This window comes from Sapajus apella, unplaced genomic scaffold (assembly GCF_009761245.1).
Source record: "Sapajus apella isolate SASKATOON/1434 unplaced genomic scaffold, GSC_monkey_1.0 scaffold174, whole genome shotgun sequence".
Taxonomy (NCBI): Eukaryota; Metazoa; Chordata; class Mammalia; order Primates; family Cebidae; genus Sapajus; species Sapajus apella.
The window spans coordinates 1,737,748-1,757,673 of record NW_022437114.1 but is presented as its reverse complement, the minus strand read 5'-3'; the positions used below and the strand labels follow the sequence as shown (position 1 = coordinate 1,757,673).

Sequence of the window (19,926 nt, the reverse complement as noted above, 5' to 3'; positions counted from 1 at the left end):
CCTGGAAACCATCATTCTCAGCAAACTGACACAAGAACAGAAAATCAAACACCGCATGTTCTCACTCATAGGTGGGTGTTGAACAATGAGACCACATGGATACAGGGAGGGGAGCATCACACACTAGGGTCTGTTTGGGGGAAATAGGGGAGGGACAGTGGGGGGTGGGGAGTTGGGGAGAGATAGCAAGGGGAGAAATGGCAGATATAAGTGATGGGGAAGAAGGCAGCAAAGCACACTGCCATGTGTGTACCTATGCAACAATCTTGCATGTTCTTCACATGTACCTCAAAACATAAAATGCAATAAAAAAACATGCATATACCTTGTGTAGTATAGATAAGTTTAGGTAAGTTGTGATGTATTTATACAACGGAATATTATAGAGCAATAAGTATGAATTACAATTCATACAACATGAATGACTCACAAACATAATGTTAGGTGAAAAAGCCAAAATCAAAAATTTGTTCAAAAACAGACAAAATTGTGGTGTTAGTAGTCAGGGTGGTATTACTCTTGGGGAGCTTACTGGATGGAGACATGTGGGGCTTTTGGAGGCTTATAACAATTTTTTTTAATCTCTGTGTTAGGTGGGATTATATTGAGAAAATTCATCCAGCTATGAACCTAAGAATTATGTACTGTTCTGAATGTATGCTATACTTCAATATACATTGTTATGTAAATAATAATAGTGTACTTACATGTAGTCACACATGGAGAATGCACATAACTTTTGTTTTGGCAGTTTTACCCTAGGCATATAACATATTTACACACACTCTTGCATATGTGGGGGTTAAAAATAGCACGAAGGTATTCATTGCTGTGTTTGCAAGAACAAAAGTTCTTACAAAACTTAATTACTCATAAGTAGGGAACTAGTCAAATAATTGACATAGCCATATAGTGAATTAGTAGCAGCTCTTATAAGGAGTAAGGCAGTTCTATATGAAGTAATTTAGTAAAGTCTTTAAGGTATAGTAAATCAAAAGACCAAAGTGCATGAACAGTACATGTAGTATGCTACTATTTGTGTATGGGTGTGTTTTTCCTCAAAAGGCATATATTTGCAAGCATGTATATATAGAATATATTTGGAAAGACAAGAATATATCATAATACTGGCTGTGTCTGAGGAGTGAAACTGAGTGGCCACAGGCACAATTGGGTGATATTTTCTATACTAATTTGTAACTTAAATTTTTTTTATTTTTAATTGTGATAAAATGCATATACCAAAACTTACTACCTTAAACATTTTTAAGGGTACAATTCAGTAGTGTTAAGTATATTCATATTGTACAACCAGTCTCCATAACTTTTTCATAGCCATTAAACAAGTACTTAATACTTCCCCCTACCCTCAGCAGTCACCATTCTACTTTCTGAGTCTATCAATTGGACTACTCTAGACAGCTCATGCAAGTGGAATCATATAGTATTTGTCTTTCTGTAACTGGTTTGTTTCACTTAACACAATGTTCTCAAGGTCCATACTATTTTGTGACTTTTGAATTCTGTACATTGTTCATTTATTACCCATTTTCAAAAAAGCATTAAAGTAAAAACACATGACATTATTCAGAGCTGGTTAATTACATGGTAAAAAGTTGATGGCTGGCATGTCTTTTTCATTTCAACCAATATTAAATGCCAGTTTGGGCGGCAAAATAATTTTATGCCAAAGAGCCATTTGAAGCTGGGTTTATGACGTGTTTCTCCTTTTGTCATCTATGGGTACCCCCAAAATACAGGCTCAAGTCCCCAGCCTCTTGATTCTGCTCAAAAGTTTCACCGTTTGGCTTACTGTGTGACTTTGGCCTGCTCTTCCAAATCTACCTCTTTTCCCCAGGAACAAGCTGCTTCTATGCCAGGGACATGGGTTCCTCCTTGCAGATTTTCTTCACATCCCTGACCTGGACAAAAGGGGAGTTTTCATTCCGCTAGCTTTTTAGTGCTCCTTTGAGATCATTATTCTGGAGACGTCTGCAATAATATTGTTTCTCATGGATTGAAATTCATTGTTTCCAACAAGTTGAAATGACTCTGAAGTTTATGGGAAGACTGGGTATCATTAACTGGCACAGAGGGAGACAGGCTGTAGGTGGAAGATATGTGACTTGCTTTTGAAAATAGTGGTGTGAGATTCTGGCCTGCAAAAACAGCTGGAGTTATGAGCTAGAAGTGGGGACTGAAAAAATAGGGGTGTGTGTGTGTGTGTGTGTGTGTGTGCACACACATGTGTGTATTGGAAATACAGAAAAATAAGATAATGTTACCCATAAAACAGATCATCATTCTTAACACTTTAAATGAATTAACTTCTGTTCTTTCCTCTGGCTGTATGTGTATAAAAGTATTTCTATAGCCAGCGTGGTGGCTCATGCCTGCAATCTCAGCACTTCGGGAGGCTGAGGCTGGCAAATCACTTAAGGCCAGGAGTTTGAGACCACAAAAATTAGAGCTGTGCATAGTGGCACGTGCCTGTAGTCCCATCTACTCAGGAGGCTGAGGCACGAGAATTGCTTGAACCCCAGAGGCAGAAGTTGCAGTGAACAAGGATTGTGCCACTGAACTGCCTGGGTGACAAAGCAAGACTCTGCTAAAAAAAAAAAAATATATATATATATATATATATATATACACACACACACACACACACACACACACACACATTTTAAAATGTAGAAATTATATTTTCTATTCACCTTTTTTCCCCCTCTGTGAATGAAGAAGTCCAAGGCCAGTCACATAGTTACTTCTGTTAAGAGCCCCACAAGAGGTCATGAATACATTTGTGGGACTTGTTGAAATTTCACAGGGTGAAGCCCTACACAGATGGAGAAGAAAATGTGGCAAGAATAGGATTTTGGAAACTTGTCTAAACTTTCCTAAAACTTTCAGGATTCATGAATCTGAAATTATAATCAAAGAGGTAGGAGAATTAAGATTTCAGTGTCAAACTAAGAAAAGCAGAGCAAATTCCAAGAAAAAAGGAAGAAAAATATTGTTTACTGTTTTAAAGAGGTAGAGCTCAATGAAGACTAAGCCTTCAGGTACTAAATTGAGGGTGTAATGGCATGCACATGCTTGTAATCCCAGCGCTTTGGGATGCCTGGAGCCCAGGAGTTTGAGGCTGCAGTGAGTTATGGGCCACTGAACTCTAGCTTGGGTGAGAGTGGGACCTTGTCTCAAAACAGCAACAACATGACACAATATTGAGAAACTGTTACTTGAATATATAGTTGAATGTATATTCTGTTCAGCAGTGATGGAATAACAAGTAATGGATTTACTTTGCTATTTTAAGCAACTAGAAAACTGGACAATATATGAAATAGCAATTTGTAGGCACTGGGTAACAGGAAACACAAGACTGTGGCCACTGAAATGTGGGAACCAAACCTGCTGAGTTCTATGGTTGCTCCAATTTATTATCTGGAGGTAGTTTTCAGGCTACAGAGCAGGGATGGGGAACACAAATTAAAGCCTGGTGTCTCACTGAATTGAGACAACAAGATGAGGATTGACAGGGAGGGAAGATTGTCATAATTTGTGGGACAGAGTACCAGAAATGTGGGAGTTGTACACAGAGCTCCAGAGGCAGGTGCAGAAGTCTCCTGAAGTCAGGTTGAATCCTGACCTACACATGCATGAGAGGAGAGCACCTGAAGCCAGAGAAAGAACCCCACTGGAAACGAGCAGGCCAAATGATTCCTGAAACTCACACAGAGCTGGGAATAGTCTGTGTTGCCATTAGCCAGAGTATATACAAGGGCATCAAAGGGCATGGCCTTTTGTAATGAGGCTAAATTAGCCCTAAGTTAAAGGGTACTCTGGACCCAGTCTAACAATTAAAAAGCAAGTCTTGGAAGATCCAGCTGATTTAAAGAGTCTTACCTGTGTGTGAGAACGAATTCCAGCACTATTGAAACAAATACACAAAATCTAAAACAAAACTCACAATGTTAGGCATTATAAAATGACCAGGCATGCAAAAAACCAGGAGAAAAATCAACTAGATCCAGAAATGACAGAGATGATGGAATTAACAAAGACATGAAAACAGCAATTACAAATATGTTCTTGGTTCAAAAAAAGTAGAGGAAATGGTTAACACAATGGGAAGAGAACTAGAGTGTCTATTTTAAAAAGACCCAAACAGAACATCTAGAGTTGGAAATAAATTTTAAAGCACAATGAAGGCATTAACAGTAGTTGAGGCACTGCACATCAGTGAACTTCAAGACAGCATTAGAAACTGTCCAAAATGAGAAAAGAAAGAAAAATGGAAAATTTGATAGAGCATCAATGACTATAACAAGGACAATTGTTAGAGATAGAAACAGTCTGACATACATGTAATTGGAGCCCAAGAAAAGAGAGAAAGGGGAGAACAGAAAAAAGATTGTAAAAAATAATGACCAGAAAATTTCCAAATTTGATGAAAACTGTAAGCCTACATATTTAAGAATCCTAAGGAGAATAACTATAAAGATAACCACATCATCATCACATTGTTGGAAACCAATAATAAAGAGAAAATCTTGAAAGCAGGCAGAGAAAAAATACAGATCATGTACAGAGTTACAGAGATAAGAATGACAGCAGACTTCTCATCAGAAACTTAGCAAATCAAAATAGAATGGAGAGACCTCTTTAATTTTCTTTTTTTTATTCGAGACAGAGTCATTCTTGCCCAGCCTGGAGTGTAGTGGTGTGATCTCAGCTCACTGCGACATCCACCTCCTAGGTTCCAGCAATTCACCTGCCTCAGCCTCCTGAGTCAGTGAAATTACAGGTTCATGCCACCACAGCTGGCTAATATTTTTGTATTTTTAGTAGAGACAGGGTTTCACTATGTTGGCCAAGCTGGTCTCAAACTCCTGACCTCGTGATCTGCCTGCCTCGGGCTCCCAAAGTGCTGGGATTACAGGTGAGGGCCACTGCACCTGGCCTGGAGAGACATCTTTAAAGTACTTTTTTAAAAAGCCTACTGGGGTTGGGTGCAGTGGCCAACACCTGCAATCTCAGCAGTTTGGGAGGCTGAGGCAGGATTGCTTGAGTCAAGGATTTCGAGACCAGCCTGGGTGATATGGCAAAACCCCATCTCTACAACAAAAACAAAAATCAGCCAGGCATGGTGGTGGGCCTGTGGTCTCAGCTCCTTGGGAGACTGAGGTGAGAGGATTGCTTTAGCCTGGGAAGCAGAGGCTGCAGTGAGATATAATTGAGACACACTGCACTTTAGCCTGGGTGACAGAGCAAGACCATGTCTCAAAAAGAAAAAAAAAAAAAAAAAAAACAGAGGCCTACTGGAATTTGTTGCTGGTAGACCTCCACCAGAAGTGTTGAAGTTGCTCAGGCAGAAGGCAAATGACAAAGGATTGAGAAGTGCTAGAAATGGTAACTATGAGTAAAAATAAGACAATATTTTTTCCTTTTTTAATCTCTTTAAAAGATTGTTGTATTGAAGGTGATTGCTAACAGATACAGGTTTTCCCTTTTTGTGTGATGGAAATGTTCTTCAATTAGTGGTGATGGTTGCACAGCATTGTGAATTAAAGCTTTGAAAAGATAGTTGTTTAAAGCAAACATAATAATGCATTATAAGTTTTATAACATGTGGGAATAAAAGGTATGACAATAGCACAAAGAATGGAAGGGGATGGGAAGGGTACAAGAAACCTTACTAAGGCTTTATTTTATTTATTTATTTTTTTATTTATTTGGCAGAGTATTGCTTTGTTGCCCAGGCTGGAGTGTGGTGGCACAATCCCTGCTCACAGCAACCTCTGCCTCCTGGGTTCAATAATTCTGCCTCAGCCTCCCAAGTAGGTAGGACTTCAGGTATGTGCCACCACACCCAGCTAGTTTTTGTATTTTTAGTAGAGGTGAAGTTTCACCATGTTAGCCAGGCTGGTCTTGTTAGCCAGGCTGGTCTTGAACTGCTGACCTCAGGTGATCCACCTGACCTCAAGTGATCCACCTTCCTCAGCCTCCCAAAGTGCTGGGATTGCAGGCGTGAGCTACCATGCCTGGAAGAAACCTTAGTAAGGTTCTTAAGCTATACATGAAGTGAAATCATCAAATTTACATCTAGAAAATTAAAAGAATTTATGTTCCCACTTCAAATGTATGGGAGTGCCAATTTAACCATACCCTTGACCACATGTGGTATTAATTTAAAAACATTGCCAACCAGATGTTTTTAAAAACTTGATTGCCCTAGACACCTAATCCTCACCATGCTTGAAGGATACTTTATCTGTGGAATCTTTGAAATTCTATCACAATCTCTTTACCTTAAATTTGGCTAAAACATAAAATGCATACATTTTTTTTCCTTTCCTTCTCTTCCTACCCCTTTTCTTCATAAGCATAGTTTTCTTCAGTAATTTCTTTGGTTACTACTTCAGCTTCATTTGTTCTAGAATGTGAACGTTTTGAAGACACATTCCATGTCTCTCTTATTCTCTATTGTATCATGGCTGTAGTATATGGATGATTGATGCTCAATAAATTTGTCAAAAAAAATACTGTTTTCTTTCTATACACAGTATTGGTAAGGTTGATCTGCATATTTCTAACATTTTTTTCTTTCATCTTGTTAACCTATTTTGTCCCTTTGATTTGAGTTATAGGATAATTCATTTACTGATTTTTATGTTACTAATTTTTGTTTGGTTATGTTTCATCTGCTACTTATTGCTTCTATTGCTGTTTTAAATTTGACAAATCATGCCTTTCATCTCTGAAAATATTTTCATCTCTGAAATCTTTCCTCAGATTATTCTGATTTCATTTTTACAGATGGAAAATTCACTCAAATTCTTTTAAAATATTAAGCACCTTGTATTTCATTATTTTTCTTCAGCTTATACCAGAGATTGTGAGACTGTCAAGTTTTTAAATCTCATCTTCAGCTCTAGGGCATTTAAACTTTAATATTAGTGTGTTTAAAACCCCTTAGGACTGGGAAATAAAAGAAAATGGAGCACCCATTTCTTCCTTCAATCCAGCCACCTCAACACACAATTAAAACGTGGTATTGGTGCTGGACACAGTGGTTCACGCCTGTCATCCCAGCACTTTGGGAGGCTGAGACAGGTGGATCCTGTGAGCCCAGAAGTTTGAAACCAGCCTGGGCAACATGGTGAAACCCCATCTCTACAAAAAATCAGCCACACATGGTGGCTTGGGCCTGTGGCCCCAACACTTGGGAGGCTGAGGTGGGAGGATTACTTGAGCTCAGGAGGATAAGATTGCAGTGAGCTGCAATTGTACTCCAGCCTGGGTGACAGAGTAAGACCCTGTCTCAAAAAAAAAAAAAAGAAAAGAAAAGAAAAGAAAAAAAGGATCACAAAATTTTTATTAGTATAAATTTAGGTCTAAGAGTTTTATTTGCAAAGATTACTGTGTGGAAGTAATCTCAAGACATTTTTGCCTTCCTGGCCTATATTATAAGACCCCCCCAAAGGTGGAGAACTGAATCAGGAAAATAAGCAGAGCTTGAATACACACTGCCATTTTTGAGAGGACCACGAATTCAGAACTTGAAAGAATTGGAGTTATTTCTTTCCTTAATTACACTTTGGAGTTTTGCCCTCGGGACTGAGAAATGAATGTGAGTTCCTCTTCCCTAGTAGTCCAGTCTAATGCTAGACATACACAGTCAGTGCGAGAGAAATCAGTGGTGTGAAGGTAAAATGAAGAGACTCATAATTCATGGTTGATGTTTTCCACTAAGGGGCCAGCATGGGTTTTATGCAGAATGGAGGACATTTGAGATTTCATTTTGGGCTAACAGGAAACTGTAACCTGGGATGGGTAAAAAAAAAAAAAAATTATAAAGCAATGTTTACACTCAGGTTGGAAACCTTGAATTTGCACTAGTGCTAATTATGGGTTTTTTCCTAGTAGCAGTTACCCCCACCTATTCAAGTGTGGAAAAACGAAACTAGTGTATTTACTCAAAATAGGTGATTTGAAGGAAACTGGGACTGAGCAAAGTAGTGCTTTACAATCAGCCCCAGTTTTGGGGATAAGACTGCTAGAGACTCATTACTTTTCACATTATAATGTGAAATTAATCATTAAAACCTTAGGTAAAAATGGCAGTTTTTGGCCAGGTGCGGTGGCTCATTTCTGTAATCCAAGCACTTTGGGAGGCTGAGGTGGGCGGATCACTTGAGGTCAGGTCAAGACCAGTCTGGTTACCAAAACGGTGAAACCCCTTCTCTACTAAAAATACAAAAATTAGCCCAGTGTCTTGACTCATGCTTGTAATCCCAGCTACTTGGGAGGCTGAGGTGGGAGGTTCACTTGAACCCAGGAGATGGAGGTTGCAGGAAGCCAAGATCATACCACTGTAATCCAGCCTGGGAGACAGGGCAAGACTTTGTCTCAAAAAAACAAACAAACAAGCCAAACATACATAGTATGTTTCAGCTCGTTGCACTTACTTTCCTTGTCCAAGCTCAAATGGTCCCTTTTTTAGCCTGCAGTGCCACTTTTGCTTGGCTCTTGGGCCTTATAACAATCCTGTTTATGCTTAGTTTCCTTGTTGTCCGGTGTGACACAATGTTCTTGGCTTATATTGCATATTTCCCGCCCAGCCACTTTTCCAAGAAGAATGTGGATGTTTAAAACAAAAACAAAGTTTCAGTGCAGTAGCACCCCAAACCAGCTTAATCAGAATCCCTGGTGAGGATAGGGCCCAGATACAGACAGGGTTCCCCAAGTAGAGTGCAGTGGTGGGATCTCAGCTCACTGTAATCTCTGCCTCCTGGGTTCAAGTGATTCTCCTGCCTCAGGCTCCTGAGTAGGTGGGGCTACAGTTGTGAGCCACCGCTCTCAGCTAATTTCTGTATTTTTAGTAGAAACAGGGTTTTGCCATGTTGGCCAGACTGGTCTCCAACTCCTGACCTCAAGTGATCTGCACGCCTTGGCCTCCCAAAGTGCTGGAATTATAGGCATGAACCACCACACCCCGCCAGGGTACAGTATTTTTTTTATTCCATTTTACGTTTGGTACAGTATTTTTTAAAAAGCACACCCAGCCTTGGATGGAAAACTACTTGAGGAGAGTATGCTGCCTTATCTGGCTCTGTAAACACCTTATCTCTGTACAAGGCTGGGACTTTGAGAGGAGTCCTTGGCTAAAGTTCTCATTGCTACATGGCGACCTTTCTTTCTCTCCTGCTTAAAGATTATGTTTCAGAATTTTGACCCCAATGCATCTGTGTTGAAAGCCAGGGTTGGTCTGTTATCCCAGGACTCTGTGTCAGTCCCTTTCCTTGCCTGTATATTGAGTTGGGGTTCATCTTCGTACCTCAGGAAAATAAATACTTTGATAGCTTGCTTAGAGTCTCCCAGTACTTTCCCTTGCCCTTAGAATGAATACTAAAATATGTAGCATGCAGTGTGGGCTGTGCACAGCCTTCAGTGTAGACTGCTCTGGCCCCCTCTTGGTTCCTGGAGTCTGGCATGCTTCCTTCTACCACCAGGCCTTTGCACATGCTGCTGTCTTCTAGGAATGCCTTGCCTTTCTTCATTACTTAGTTCCCCTCTACTCATCTTTCAGGTGCCAGCTTGACTGTCTTCCTTGGGGGAGCTTCTCTGACATTGGTACACCAGATCAACCCCCATGTGCAGACTTTGTCTCATTGGTAATATTTATCTACCTTCAGGACACATATCAAGGCCCAGAAGTTGCAGTTTTGCATTTGTTTGTGTGATCATTTGATACATGTCTCTATGGAACCTGACTCTTTGGGGCTCACATCCTGTCTCCACCACTTTCAGCTGTGGGACCTTGAACAAATCATTTCATCTCTGGTCCCCCATTTCTTTCATCTGCAAAACAGGGATGATATAACACTTTCACCTACCTTGTGAGGTAGGGATAAAGATTAAATAGGGTAATTTGTGTAAAGCACTTAGAACAGCGCTAACTATTAATAGTAGAGAATCTTGGCAGGTATTACTGATGATTACTGCAGTGGACCACAAGCTCCATACAGGCAGGGGTCATTTCTGTTTGTTTAGATTTGTATGCAGGGTGCTTGGCACATGGATGGCGCTCAGGAAATATTTGTTGGATGAATGAATGAAGTGGAGATAAGAATATAAAATAATACAAGTATATAAGTTCTTTGTAGCATGTCTAGCTCATAGTAGGTGGTCAATAAATATTCAATGTCTGAATGAGGGAAATGGGGACAACAGTAATACCAGCATGAGGTTGTCGTGGAGATCTAAGGTAACCCTGTAGTGCTTTGTAGAGTGCCTAGCACATAGTAGGTGCTCAGAAAATATTTGTTGAATGAATGAGTGAAGTGGGAATGATGGTAACACCAGCTCCTAGGGTGGCTGTGGTGATAGAAGATAAGGCAGGTCAATAGCTTACTGTATTGTGGTTGCACCTGATAGACACTCTGTTGAGTGAAACAAGAGGAGCTGCTAGGAATTTCTTTCTCCTGGGGCTTAGGAGAGAATCCTTTTGGGGTGCAGAATGGTATGGAGCAGACACTGGTCCTCTTGAAGGAAGAATGGGCAGCTGACTACTCCTTGCCAAACTCTGGCCTGGATGAAATTTGAATCGTTCCTTTCCCTCTTCTTCCCTAACCGTTCTTTCTTTCTGCTAGAATCCTTTCCCAGAGTCCAGTGCTCCTTCCTGTCCAGGATCACCTTCTGGTGGATCACAGGGTAAGACTGGGCCCCCGAGACCTCAGGGAGGTGGTGGGGAGTGAATGAATGAATGAATTAATGAACATGCTGAGCTCTCCACTTAACTTCTCTCTCCTTTGCTCTTCTGCAGAGTTGTCTTGAATCTGCCTGTGCTGGCCATGTGATCTCAGAGACACCAACTCTGTCCCCCAAGTCCATCACCTTGAATGTGATAAACACATGAGCCATGAGCAGCTTAAATATCTGCAGAATGCTTGGCCTGGGACAGCCATACACTGGACTGCTCTTGCCGTAGTTTCAGATTTGGGTTTTTATTTATTTATTTAATTTCTTACCTAGACATCATGTTCAACCTGACAGATTTGGGTTTTTAAAATATTAGGTATAGTTATTATTGACATTGTTCCCCTCCCATCCCCAACTCCTTAGAAAAATAATACTGTCTCACCATAGGAAACATGGGTTAAAAAAAACACGTATGCAGACCAGTAGAAAGGAAACACCCAGAGGCAACCACTGTCACCATTTTAGTATGCCTCCTTCTGGTCGTCTTTCATTTCTGAGATGGAGTCTCACTCTGTCTCCCAGGCTGGAGTGCAGTGGCACAATCTCAGCTCACTACAATCTCTGCCTCCTGGGTTCAAGTGATTCTCCTGCTTCAGTCTCCCAGGTAGCTAGAATTACAGGCATAAACCATCATGCCTGGCTAATTTTTGTATTTTTAGTAGAGACAGGGTTTTGCCATGTTGGTGAGGCTGGACTTGCTCAGGTGATCCACCCACATCAGCTTCCCAAAGTGCCGGGATTACAGGTGTGAGCCACCTTGTGTTTTTTTCTGCCCATTGTCAACATCTTATTGGGGATTATTTGAAGAATCTTTCTTTCACCCTAATATGCATCATCTTTTTGGTGTTTTGGAGACAGATTTTTGCTCTGTTGCTGAGTGCAGTGGCACAGTCAGAGCTCACTGGAGTCTTGATCTACTGGATTCAGGTGATGCTCCTGCCTCAGCCACCCAAGTAGCTGGGACTATAGGCAAGCTCCACCATGCCTACCAGATTTTTGTATTTTTTGTGGAGACGGGGTTTCACCATGTTGCCCAGGCTGGTCTCCAACTCCTGAGCTCAAGTGATTCTTCCTCCTCAGCCTCCCAGCGTGCTAGGATTATAGGAATGAGCCAACACGCCTGGTCTCATTCTTCTCTTTATGAGCTTTTTACAAACATCTTTTTAAAAGATTAGATGTTGTTAATCATTTCTTCAAATTACTATTAAAGAGTGTCACTGGAACAGTTGATGTAATTTGTATATGACTGCAGGACACCAGATGCATGCTAATAACATTCATTCTTGTTTTGGAAAATTGTCCTCCAGTTACATAAGAGCATATCCTGGATTGTAAAAGGATACCCCCAGTTTTCTGGGGGTAAAGATACGTAGAGCCTACATCTTACCTTTTTTTTTTTTTTTTTCTGAGACAGAGTCTTGCTCTGTTGCCCAGGCTGGAGTGCAGTGGTGTGATCTGCAGCCTCTGCCTCCTGGGTTTAAGTGATTCTCCTGTCTCAGCCTCCTGAGTAGCTGAGATTATAGGCATGCACCACCATGACTGGCTAATTTTTGTATTTTTAGTAGAGATGGCTTTTCACCATGTTGACCAGGCTGGCCTCAAACTCCTGACCTCAGGTGATCCATCCACCTCAACCTCCCAAGATGCTGGGATTACAGGTGTGAGCCACTGTGCTAGGCCTTTAACTGTCTGAATGGTTTAGAAAAAGATGACATGTTTGCATGTGTGTGTGTGCGTGTGTGAATGGATAGAGACAGAATGTTACTGTAAACTTGGCAACATGTTAATAGTGGTGAGTTGAGTAAATTCTTAGTATGATTTGAGTAATTTTTCTATAAGTTTGAAATTATTTTAAAACAAAAAATGAAAATGTTTAACTTTTTATTATAAAAGTGTTCAGTTGGCTGAGTGTGGTGGCTCACACCTGTAATGTTAGCACTTTGGGAAGCCGAGGTGGGTGGGTTACCTGAGGTCAGAAGTTTGAGACCAGCCTGGCCCATGTGGTGAAACCCTGTCTCCACTAAAAATACAAAAATTAGCCGGGCATTGTGGTAGGTGACTGTAATCCCAGCTACTTGGGAGGTTGAGGCAGGAGAATCTCTTAAACCCAGGAGGCAGCGGTTATGGTGAGCCAAGATTGTACCACTATACTCCAGCCTGGGTAGAGTCACATAGAAAGACTAATATAATAAAACTCAATAAACTTATCACCCAGATTTCACAATTGCTATTGCTTTGTCATGTCAGCCTTTTCTTTCTTCCCCCTCAACCTGTTTTTTTTTTTTGGGGGGGTGGGGGCTGGCTCTGTTGCCCAGGCTGGAGTGCAATGACATGATCATGGCTCACTGCAGCCTCCACCTCCTGGCCTCAAGCAATCCTCCCACCTCAGCCTCCTGGGTAGCTGGGACTACAGGTGTGAGCCATTATGACTGGGTAATATTTTTTATTTTTACATTTTGTAGAGATAGTCACCCAATGTTGCCCAGGCTGGTCTTGAACTCCTGAGCTCACAAAGTCCTTCCACCTCAGCCTCCTGAAGTGCAACAGTTACAGGCATGAGCTACTGGTCCTGGTGCATATTAGCTTTTTTTAATGTAAAATTTTAAAAAGTTGGCAGGGCATCGTGGCTCACACCTATAATGTCAACACTTCATGAGGCCAAGTTGGTAGGATTGCTTGAGCCCAGGAACTCAAGATCAGCTTGGGCAACATAGGGAGACTCTATCTCTACAATAATAAAAAATAATTAGCTAGTCATAATGGCTCACCCCTGAAGTCCCAGCTACTCGGGAGGCTGAGGTGGGAGGATCACTCTAGGCCAGGAGCTGGAGGCTGCAGGGAGCTGTGATCATGCCACTGCACTCCATCCTGGGTAACACAGCAAGACCCTGTCACCAAATAAATTAATAAATATAAAGGAATGAGGCTGAGCATGGTGGCTCATACCAATAATCCCAGCATTTTGGGAGGCCGAGGGTGGCAGATTGCCTGAGCTCAGGAGTTTGAGACCAGCCTAGGCAACACGGTGAAACCCTGTCTCTACTAAAATACAAAAAATTAGCCAGGTGTGGTGGCATGTGCCTGTAGTCCCAGACTTGGGAGGCTGAGGCAGGAGAATGGCTCAAACCAGGGAGGCAGAGGTTACAGTGAGCCAAGAACACTGCACTCCAACCTCAGTGACATGGCGAGACTCCACCTCAAAAAAACAAAAAAATAAAAAATAAATGAATGAATGATGAAAAATAAAGAATGAATTTGAGCCATCTTGATATTTTCCTCCTAAATCATCTTTTTTTCCCTAAATCTTTTGTATGCACTCCCCCAAAAGAAAGCCATTTTTGCTTTATGACCCAACAGAATGAGCTGTAATAGCCTTGTAATATGTGTAAATGTCTATGTCTATCCACATTCAGACATTCCCAGCTGTGTGGCTGCCTTTGTTCACAGCGGGCAGTTGTGCTGGGGAGGGGTGCAGCATTGGCATGTGTGTGCAGTGAGTGAGCCCCGTCCTCCTCCTCCTCTTATTGACTCTCATTGCCTAACTCCCTTGTGTCTTGGCCTCAGGTTGATCATCCGGGGCTACCACCAGCCCCTGGAGAGCAGTGGCCTCTGGTCCTTAAACAAGGAGGACATGTTGGAACAAGTCATGCCTGTTTTGGTAAAGAACTGGAAGAAGAAATGCACCAAGTCCAGGTAGTAAGTGTGTTTCCTCATCCTCTGGGATGCCCTGGTTTCCTCCTTCCTGCCTCTGTGACCTGAATCCTGTCTGCGGTCCTGGCAATGCTGCCCATTACTAGCTTTGTGGTTCTCACTTCTCCTCTGGGCCTCAGTTTGTTTTTCTGCCAAATGGGGTAAAATCTCACAAGTCATTAAGACAAGTGAGTAGAAAAGAAGAGAATAGCTGGGCCTGGTGGCTCACGCCTATAATCCCAGCACTTTGGGAAGTCAAGGCAGGTGGATCACAAGGTCAGGAGTTTGAGTCCAGCCTGGCCAGCATGGTGAAACCCCATCATCTCTACTAAAAATACAAAAATTAGCTTGATGTGGTGGCGAGCGCCTATTAACCCAGCTACTTAAGAGGCTGAGACAGAAGAATGGCTTGATACCAGGAGGCAGAAGTTGCAGTGAGCCAAGATCGCACCACTGCACTTCAGCCTGGGAGATAGAGTGAGACTCCATCTCAAGAAAAGAAAAGAGAAAAAAACGCTGCCAAAGCAGGCAGTTGATGCTGTTTGCCATGGCAGGTGACTGTCCCTCCTGGAGTCAGTCTCACTTTTTCTGTCTCTTTCTGAGCATCCAGCATCCCACATGTTCCTGCTGTTTGAAGATTCTGTCCAACACACCCAACTGACCATGTATGTTTGTTTACCCAAGGAAGCCCCATTTGTGGGTGATTTTGGCTGTACTGGATTTTAGACTCTATCCCCTATGTAAAGTGTGCCCCACTGTGCCACCTCTGTCATTCTTTTGGGAATCAGGTCAGGGCCTCCACTGCATATACCTTAACTCTTTAAATCTGAGACACCATCAGTTGCATAATACATTATTATTGCGTGTAACGGTAAGGAAGAAAAGCAACTGCCAATTAAACAAGGACGTAAGACCCATCCCGAGCCCAGATGAGCTGGAACGTGAAATTGCAAGTGATGTGGGGGCAGTGGATTGTGGCCATGGGGTCAGGAGGGTGGCTATTTTTGTTTCTGTCACCTGTTCTGGGGTAAACTTACTATGGTAAGCTGTGACAGGGCCAGCCTGGTGCATTGGATTCTCCACAGACCCATTGGCCTTACAGAGAATATCCCCAGATCCAGGTTCAGTTCCTCATTCTATTCCAGGCATGTACAGGACACAGGCCTTCAGTCAGACCCAAATGGTGGGTGGAAATCTGGGACATCCATGGTGCCAGCCACTAGGACATCAGCAGAGGACCTCATGACACTCCCAAGTAGCTGCGATTACAGACATGAGCCACCACACCCGGCTAATGTTGTGTTTTTAGAAGAGATGGAGTTTCATCATGTTGGTCAGGCTCCTCTCGAACTCCCGACCTCAGGTGATCCACCCCCGCCTCTGGCTCCCAAAGTGCTGAGTATACAGGTGTGAGCCACTGTGCCCAACCTGCACTGTTATCTTTAAACTTTTCGAAGCCAGCTAGGCAGGGATAGGCCTGTCACCGTACCCCAGGACAGGCACCAGAACACTCAGTGTAGCATGGATCATGATAGTAAAAAACAGGGAACAATCTGTTTTTGTAAGGAATGGGAGAAAGGTAATTGCAGCAGGGCACATCCACATGCCAGGCTAGCATGCATCATGAACACAAATGAAGGCAGGCATGGCAGCGGTGCACCTGCAGTCCCAGCTACTTGGGAAGCTAAAGTAGGAGGACTGCTTGAGCCCAGGGACTTTAAGGCTGTAGTGAGCCATGATCACACTACTGTACTCCAGCCTGGGGGACAGAGCATGACCCCATTTCAAAACCAAATCTAAAAAAAAAAAAAAAAAAAAAAAAGGAGATCAGAACGAACTCAGATGATATACTATTAACTACACAAAGAGAACTTTATGTACAGTATAATCCAATTCAAATCCGTCAAAATATTTTTTAAAATCCTATATGGTTGTACATTTTCTTCTAAAAGCATGCACAAAACTGTCACTTTGGAGGAGAGGAACTGATGGAAGAGAAGACAATATACTTTTTGTTTTATATCTTTCTGTATGATTTGATTTTTTTCCTACAATGGATGACAAGTACTTGTTCAGCACCTGCTGTGCATTGTTTTATGTACTAAGGATACAGCAGCCCCCCTGGAGTCTTTCATGTTCTTCACATGTACCCCAAAACCTAGAATGCAATAAAATAAAATAAAATAAAAATTTTTTAAAAAGTGTACTTTAAAAAATTCTTTATTTAATTTTATTTTATTGCATTCTCATATTTGATTTTTTTTTTTTTGAGACAGGTGACTGCGCGGGGCTACAGCGGCGCCCAGGCACTAGGTGCCAGGCCCCAGTCTGCTGGCGGCCCGGCCACGCCCACGAGCCTCCACGGTGCTGATTGGCTGGCCTGGCGCCGGGGCCGATCGGAGGGGCTGCCGCTCGCGCGTCCTCCTCGTCTCGGCGGGGACGCGCCCAAGGCACGCGGCCCGGGGGGCCGGGAGTGAGCGACGGCCACGCGGACCAATGAGGTGGACGCGCGCCGCCGCCGCCCGCGCCGCCCCTGACGCGGGCCCGGGAGCCGCGCCGCTGCGGCTGCGGGCGGCGACGGCTGCACCATGGGCCGGCTGCTGCAGGCTGCCGGGCCGCTGTCGCTGCTACTGCAGCTGCCGCTACTGCTGCTGCTGGCCGGGGGTGAGTGCGTTCAGGGCCCCGGCGTGGGCGGGCGGTGGCGCGATCGCTGTGCTGGACAGCTCCCCGGTCCGCCAACAAAGGGGCCAGCGTGCGGCGCTGCCGGGAGCGCGCCTGTCCCGGCCCCGCCGCGGCACCGCCCCGACACGCGCGCACGTGGAGTGGGGACGTAGGGGCAGCGGCCGGCGCCTAGGGTGCGGGGCGACCCCCGACCGAGGCGCGGCGGTGAAGCCGGGACACAGCACGGTGTCCCCCACGCCGCGACGCGCAGGGCAGGTGCGCAGGCTGCTGCCTTGCGGTCCTGGGGGCGCGCGCCTGTGCATGTGCATGTATGTGTGTGCGAGTGTGCATTGTGTGCCTGCACACTTGGGGGAGGGGGAATGTGTGACAGCCACGCGGGGAGGAGGCCGCATTGTGAAGGTCCCACGGGCCGCGGGTGGAGTGTGAGGCGGGCACGCTGAGGCGCGGGTGGCTGTTTACCCGTGGTGTTGCCGGGAGGGAGTGTGTGTATGTCACAGTGAATGGGTATCCTCCTCTGTTCTGGGCGACTCTATTAGGAGCTGACACAAATGGGCGTACAGCCACGGAAGGCCCGTGACAGCACACGGCGGGAGGCTCCCACGCAGCTCAAACATGAGGGAGGTGTGAGACTTGGATGTGTGGTTTCCATTCAGCAGCCATGCCGGGCGGCGGGCTGGGGGTGTGGCGCAGGTGTGAAAGGGATGTGTCTGCCTGGGAGAGAAAGAGACCTCCTGATGCCTTCCAACGCAGAGGGGGATTTAAAAACGGTTGGTGTGTAGGGAGGTGGCCATGAGGGATGTGACAGCCCATGAGGCAGGCAGCCACTATGGAAATGGCCGGGAAAAGGGCTATCTGCAAAGGTGGGTCAAATAAGGTCATAGCTGAGCAGCTCCTGCACACGCTGGCACGGCAGAGGGAGAGTGTGTTACAGTGCATGTTAAGGTGTGATTGATGCTGCTGAGGTGTACCCGGATGAGCAAGAGTGTGTGTGTGTGTGTGTGTGTGTGTGTGTGTGTGCCTGTGCACGCTCATCAGCTAGCTGTAACTTCACTTCTAATGCACATGTCAGAATGCGTGTATGTGCATATAGGAGTGTGCACAGGACACTTCCCACGCAGCTGGCCCATGAAGACACAGGCACTTTGTGTGCAGCTGTGTGTGAGTGAAAGAGAAACCTAGTGAAGGGTCTCTGTGGGAGGGGAGGAACAGTCTTTGCTTGAGGTATGGCATGACCCTGGGGCTCAGAGTGGCAGAATCCCAGGGTAAATGGCTGGGAGGGGAAAGTGGTTCCTCACACACTCCTGTGCATGTCATGGGAAGGCTCAGTTCAGCGAAGGCAAATTTTCTCCACCATCAGTCTAAGGATGAAGAAAGGCCCTAGGTGGTGTGCACAGAAAAACATGTTCATCAGTGTTGGCTCAGACACTCACACCTACCCACCTGTATTCTTTCATGCCTTAAATCCTCTTTGGAAGAAGGTGACATTCAACAAATAAACATCAGTTGATTGGTCTGCTGTTTCTTTGTGTGACAGTCATAAGCCAGAACTGGCCAGCAACATCTGTGAGGACCCAGGCCCAGCTGTAACTGCCCATGTGCTTATGTGACCAGCTGTGAGGACTGTGGGCAGCCTGCTTCCCCATTCTCTCCTGTGAATGCTCTTCATGACGCACTTTTTACCCCGTGCTTGGAGGGCATGTGTGTGTGTCTAGCAGTGTGTCTCTTACACACCTTTGTGTGGAAGCCCTTCTGGGAGCTATCAGCATTGTTTCTCACGTGTTTACAGAGTGGAGGTAGCGTGGCCGAGCTCGGCAGTTGTTGTCGCTGACACTCAAGGATGAGGGGCTGTGTGACAGATGCTGCAGGGCCCCTCCCAGGTTGGTGTCTGCCAAGAGCTTAGGGAGACTGGACTTCAAAACCCCTGTTTAGGGGAGGAGTGGGGTGTAGCTGACAGTGGAAATCAGAAAGGAGGTTTGCACTTGGAGCAGATTGTAGGGACAGATTTGGAAAGGTAAGATAAAACATGAAAATCACTGCAGTCTTGTTTTTTCCACCACCCCAAATGTCAGTCTGCCTCCTTTGCCTCTTTCTGTGTTTGGGTCAGATTTTCAGTTCTTTGAGGCTGAACCCCTAATCCTTTTCATGTGCCATCTTTTTCTCTCTCGTCTGTTAGGCATGATGATGTAACAAAAAATTATAAGTGCTAGAGGGAAAAAGGAAACCAATCACACATAGAGTGTATTTCTGAAATTTTAAGTCAGGTGAGGTCTCAAAGCAGATTAATTATTAAGTGCAAAACTAATTATACACAGAATGGCTAGGTCTCAGCTACTATTTTGGTGTCCTCTTACGGTGTGCAAGTTTGAAAAGAAGTAACCTCTTGTAACTATTTAAATAATTACCCATTGCCAAGGCCTTTGAAAATGTCAAGGTCTATATAAAGACAAAACAGTCATTAGAGGGAAAAATAACTTTAAGAAAATGAAAGTGTTTACTGGAAAAGGAATGAAAAACCAGGAAAATACCAGACCCCTTTTTCTTCAGTAGGGTTTTCAAAATCTTTGCCAATTTCTATCAGACCATTGGGAAGGGAAGACAAAGAAGAAAAGGGAGAGGTGTTAGAGGAAGGCTGTGGGTTCCTATCTTGACAGGTGGGAGAGGCTCCGAGAGGTGAGGGCTCATGAGAGCCATGGAAATGACAGGGAAGAGGCCTGGCAGACACATTAGACCACAGCTCTGTGCACAGAGAGCTGGACTGACTAGAAAGTGTTTGATCCTCCAAAGTGGAGA

General features: G+C 44.2%; 1 protein-coding gene and 1 long non-coding RNA gene across 3 annotated transcripts in view; both read left to right on the top strand.

The window, feature by feature from the left end:
• The first annotated feature begins 4,916 nt into the window (after positions 1-4,916).
• On the top strand, positions 4,917-14,480 carry LOC116542797. The gene is made up of 4 exons (XR_004265354.1): positions 4,917-4,927; positions 9,460-9,677; positions 10,656-10,716; positions 14,329-14,480. It is a non-coding gene; the product is annotated as an uncharacterized LOC116542797 (long non-coding RNA).
• A 2,498-nt stretch (positions 14,481-16,978) lies between these two features.
• The window catches only part of PODXL2 (podocalyxin like 2), a 41,230-nt gene continuing 38,282 nt past the window's right edge, over positions 16,979-19,926 (top strand). For both annotated transcript variants that reach the window (XM_032267959.1, XM_032267958.1), the window contains exon 1: positions 16,979-17,118. In XM_032267959.1, coding sequence (XP_032123850.1) covers positions 17,043-17,118 — 76 coding nt within the window. In that variant the 5' untranslated portion in view covers positions 16,979-17,042. The remainder of the gene's footprint in view (positions 17,119-19,926) is intronic.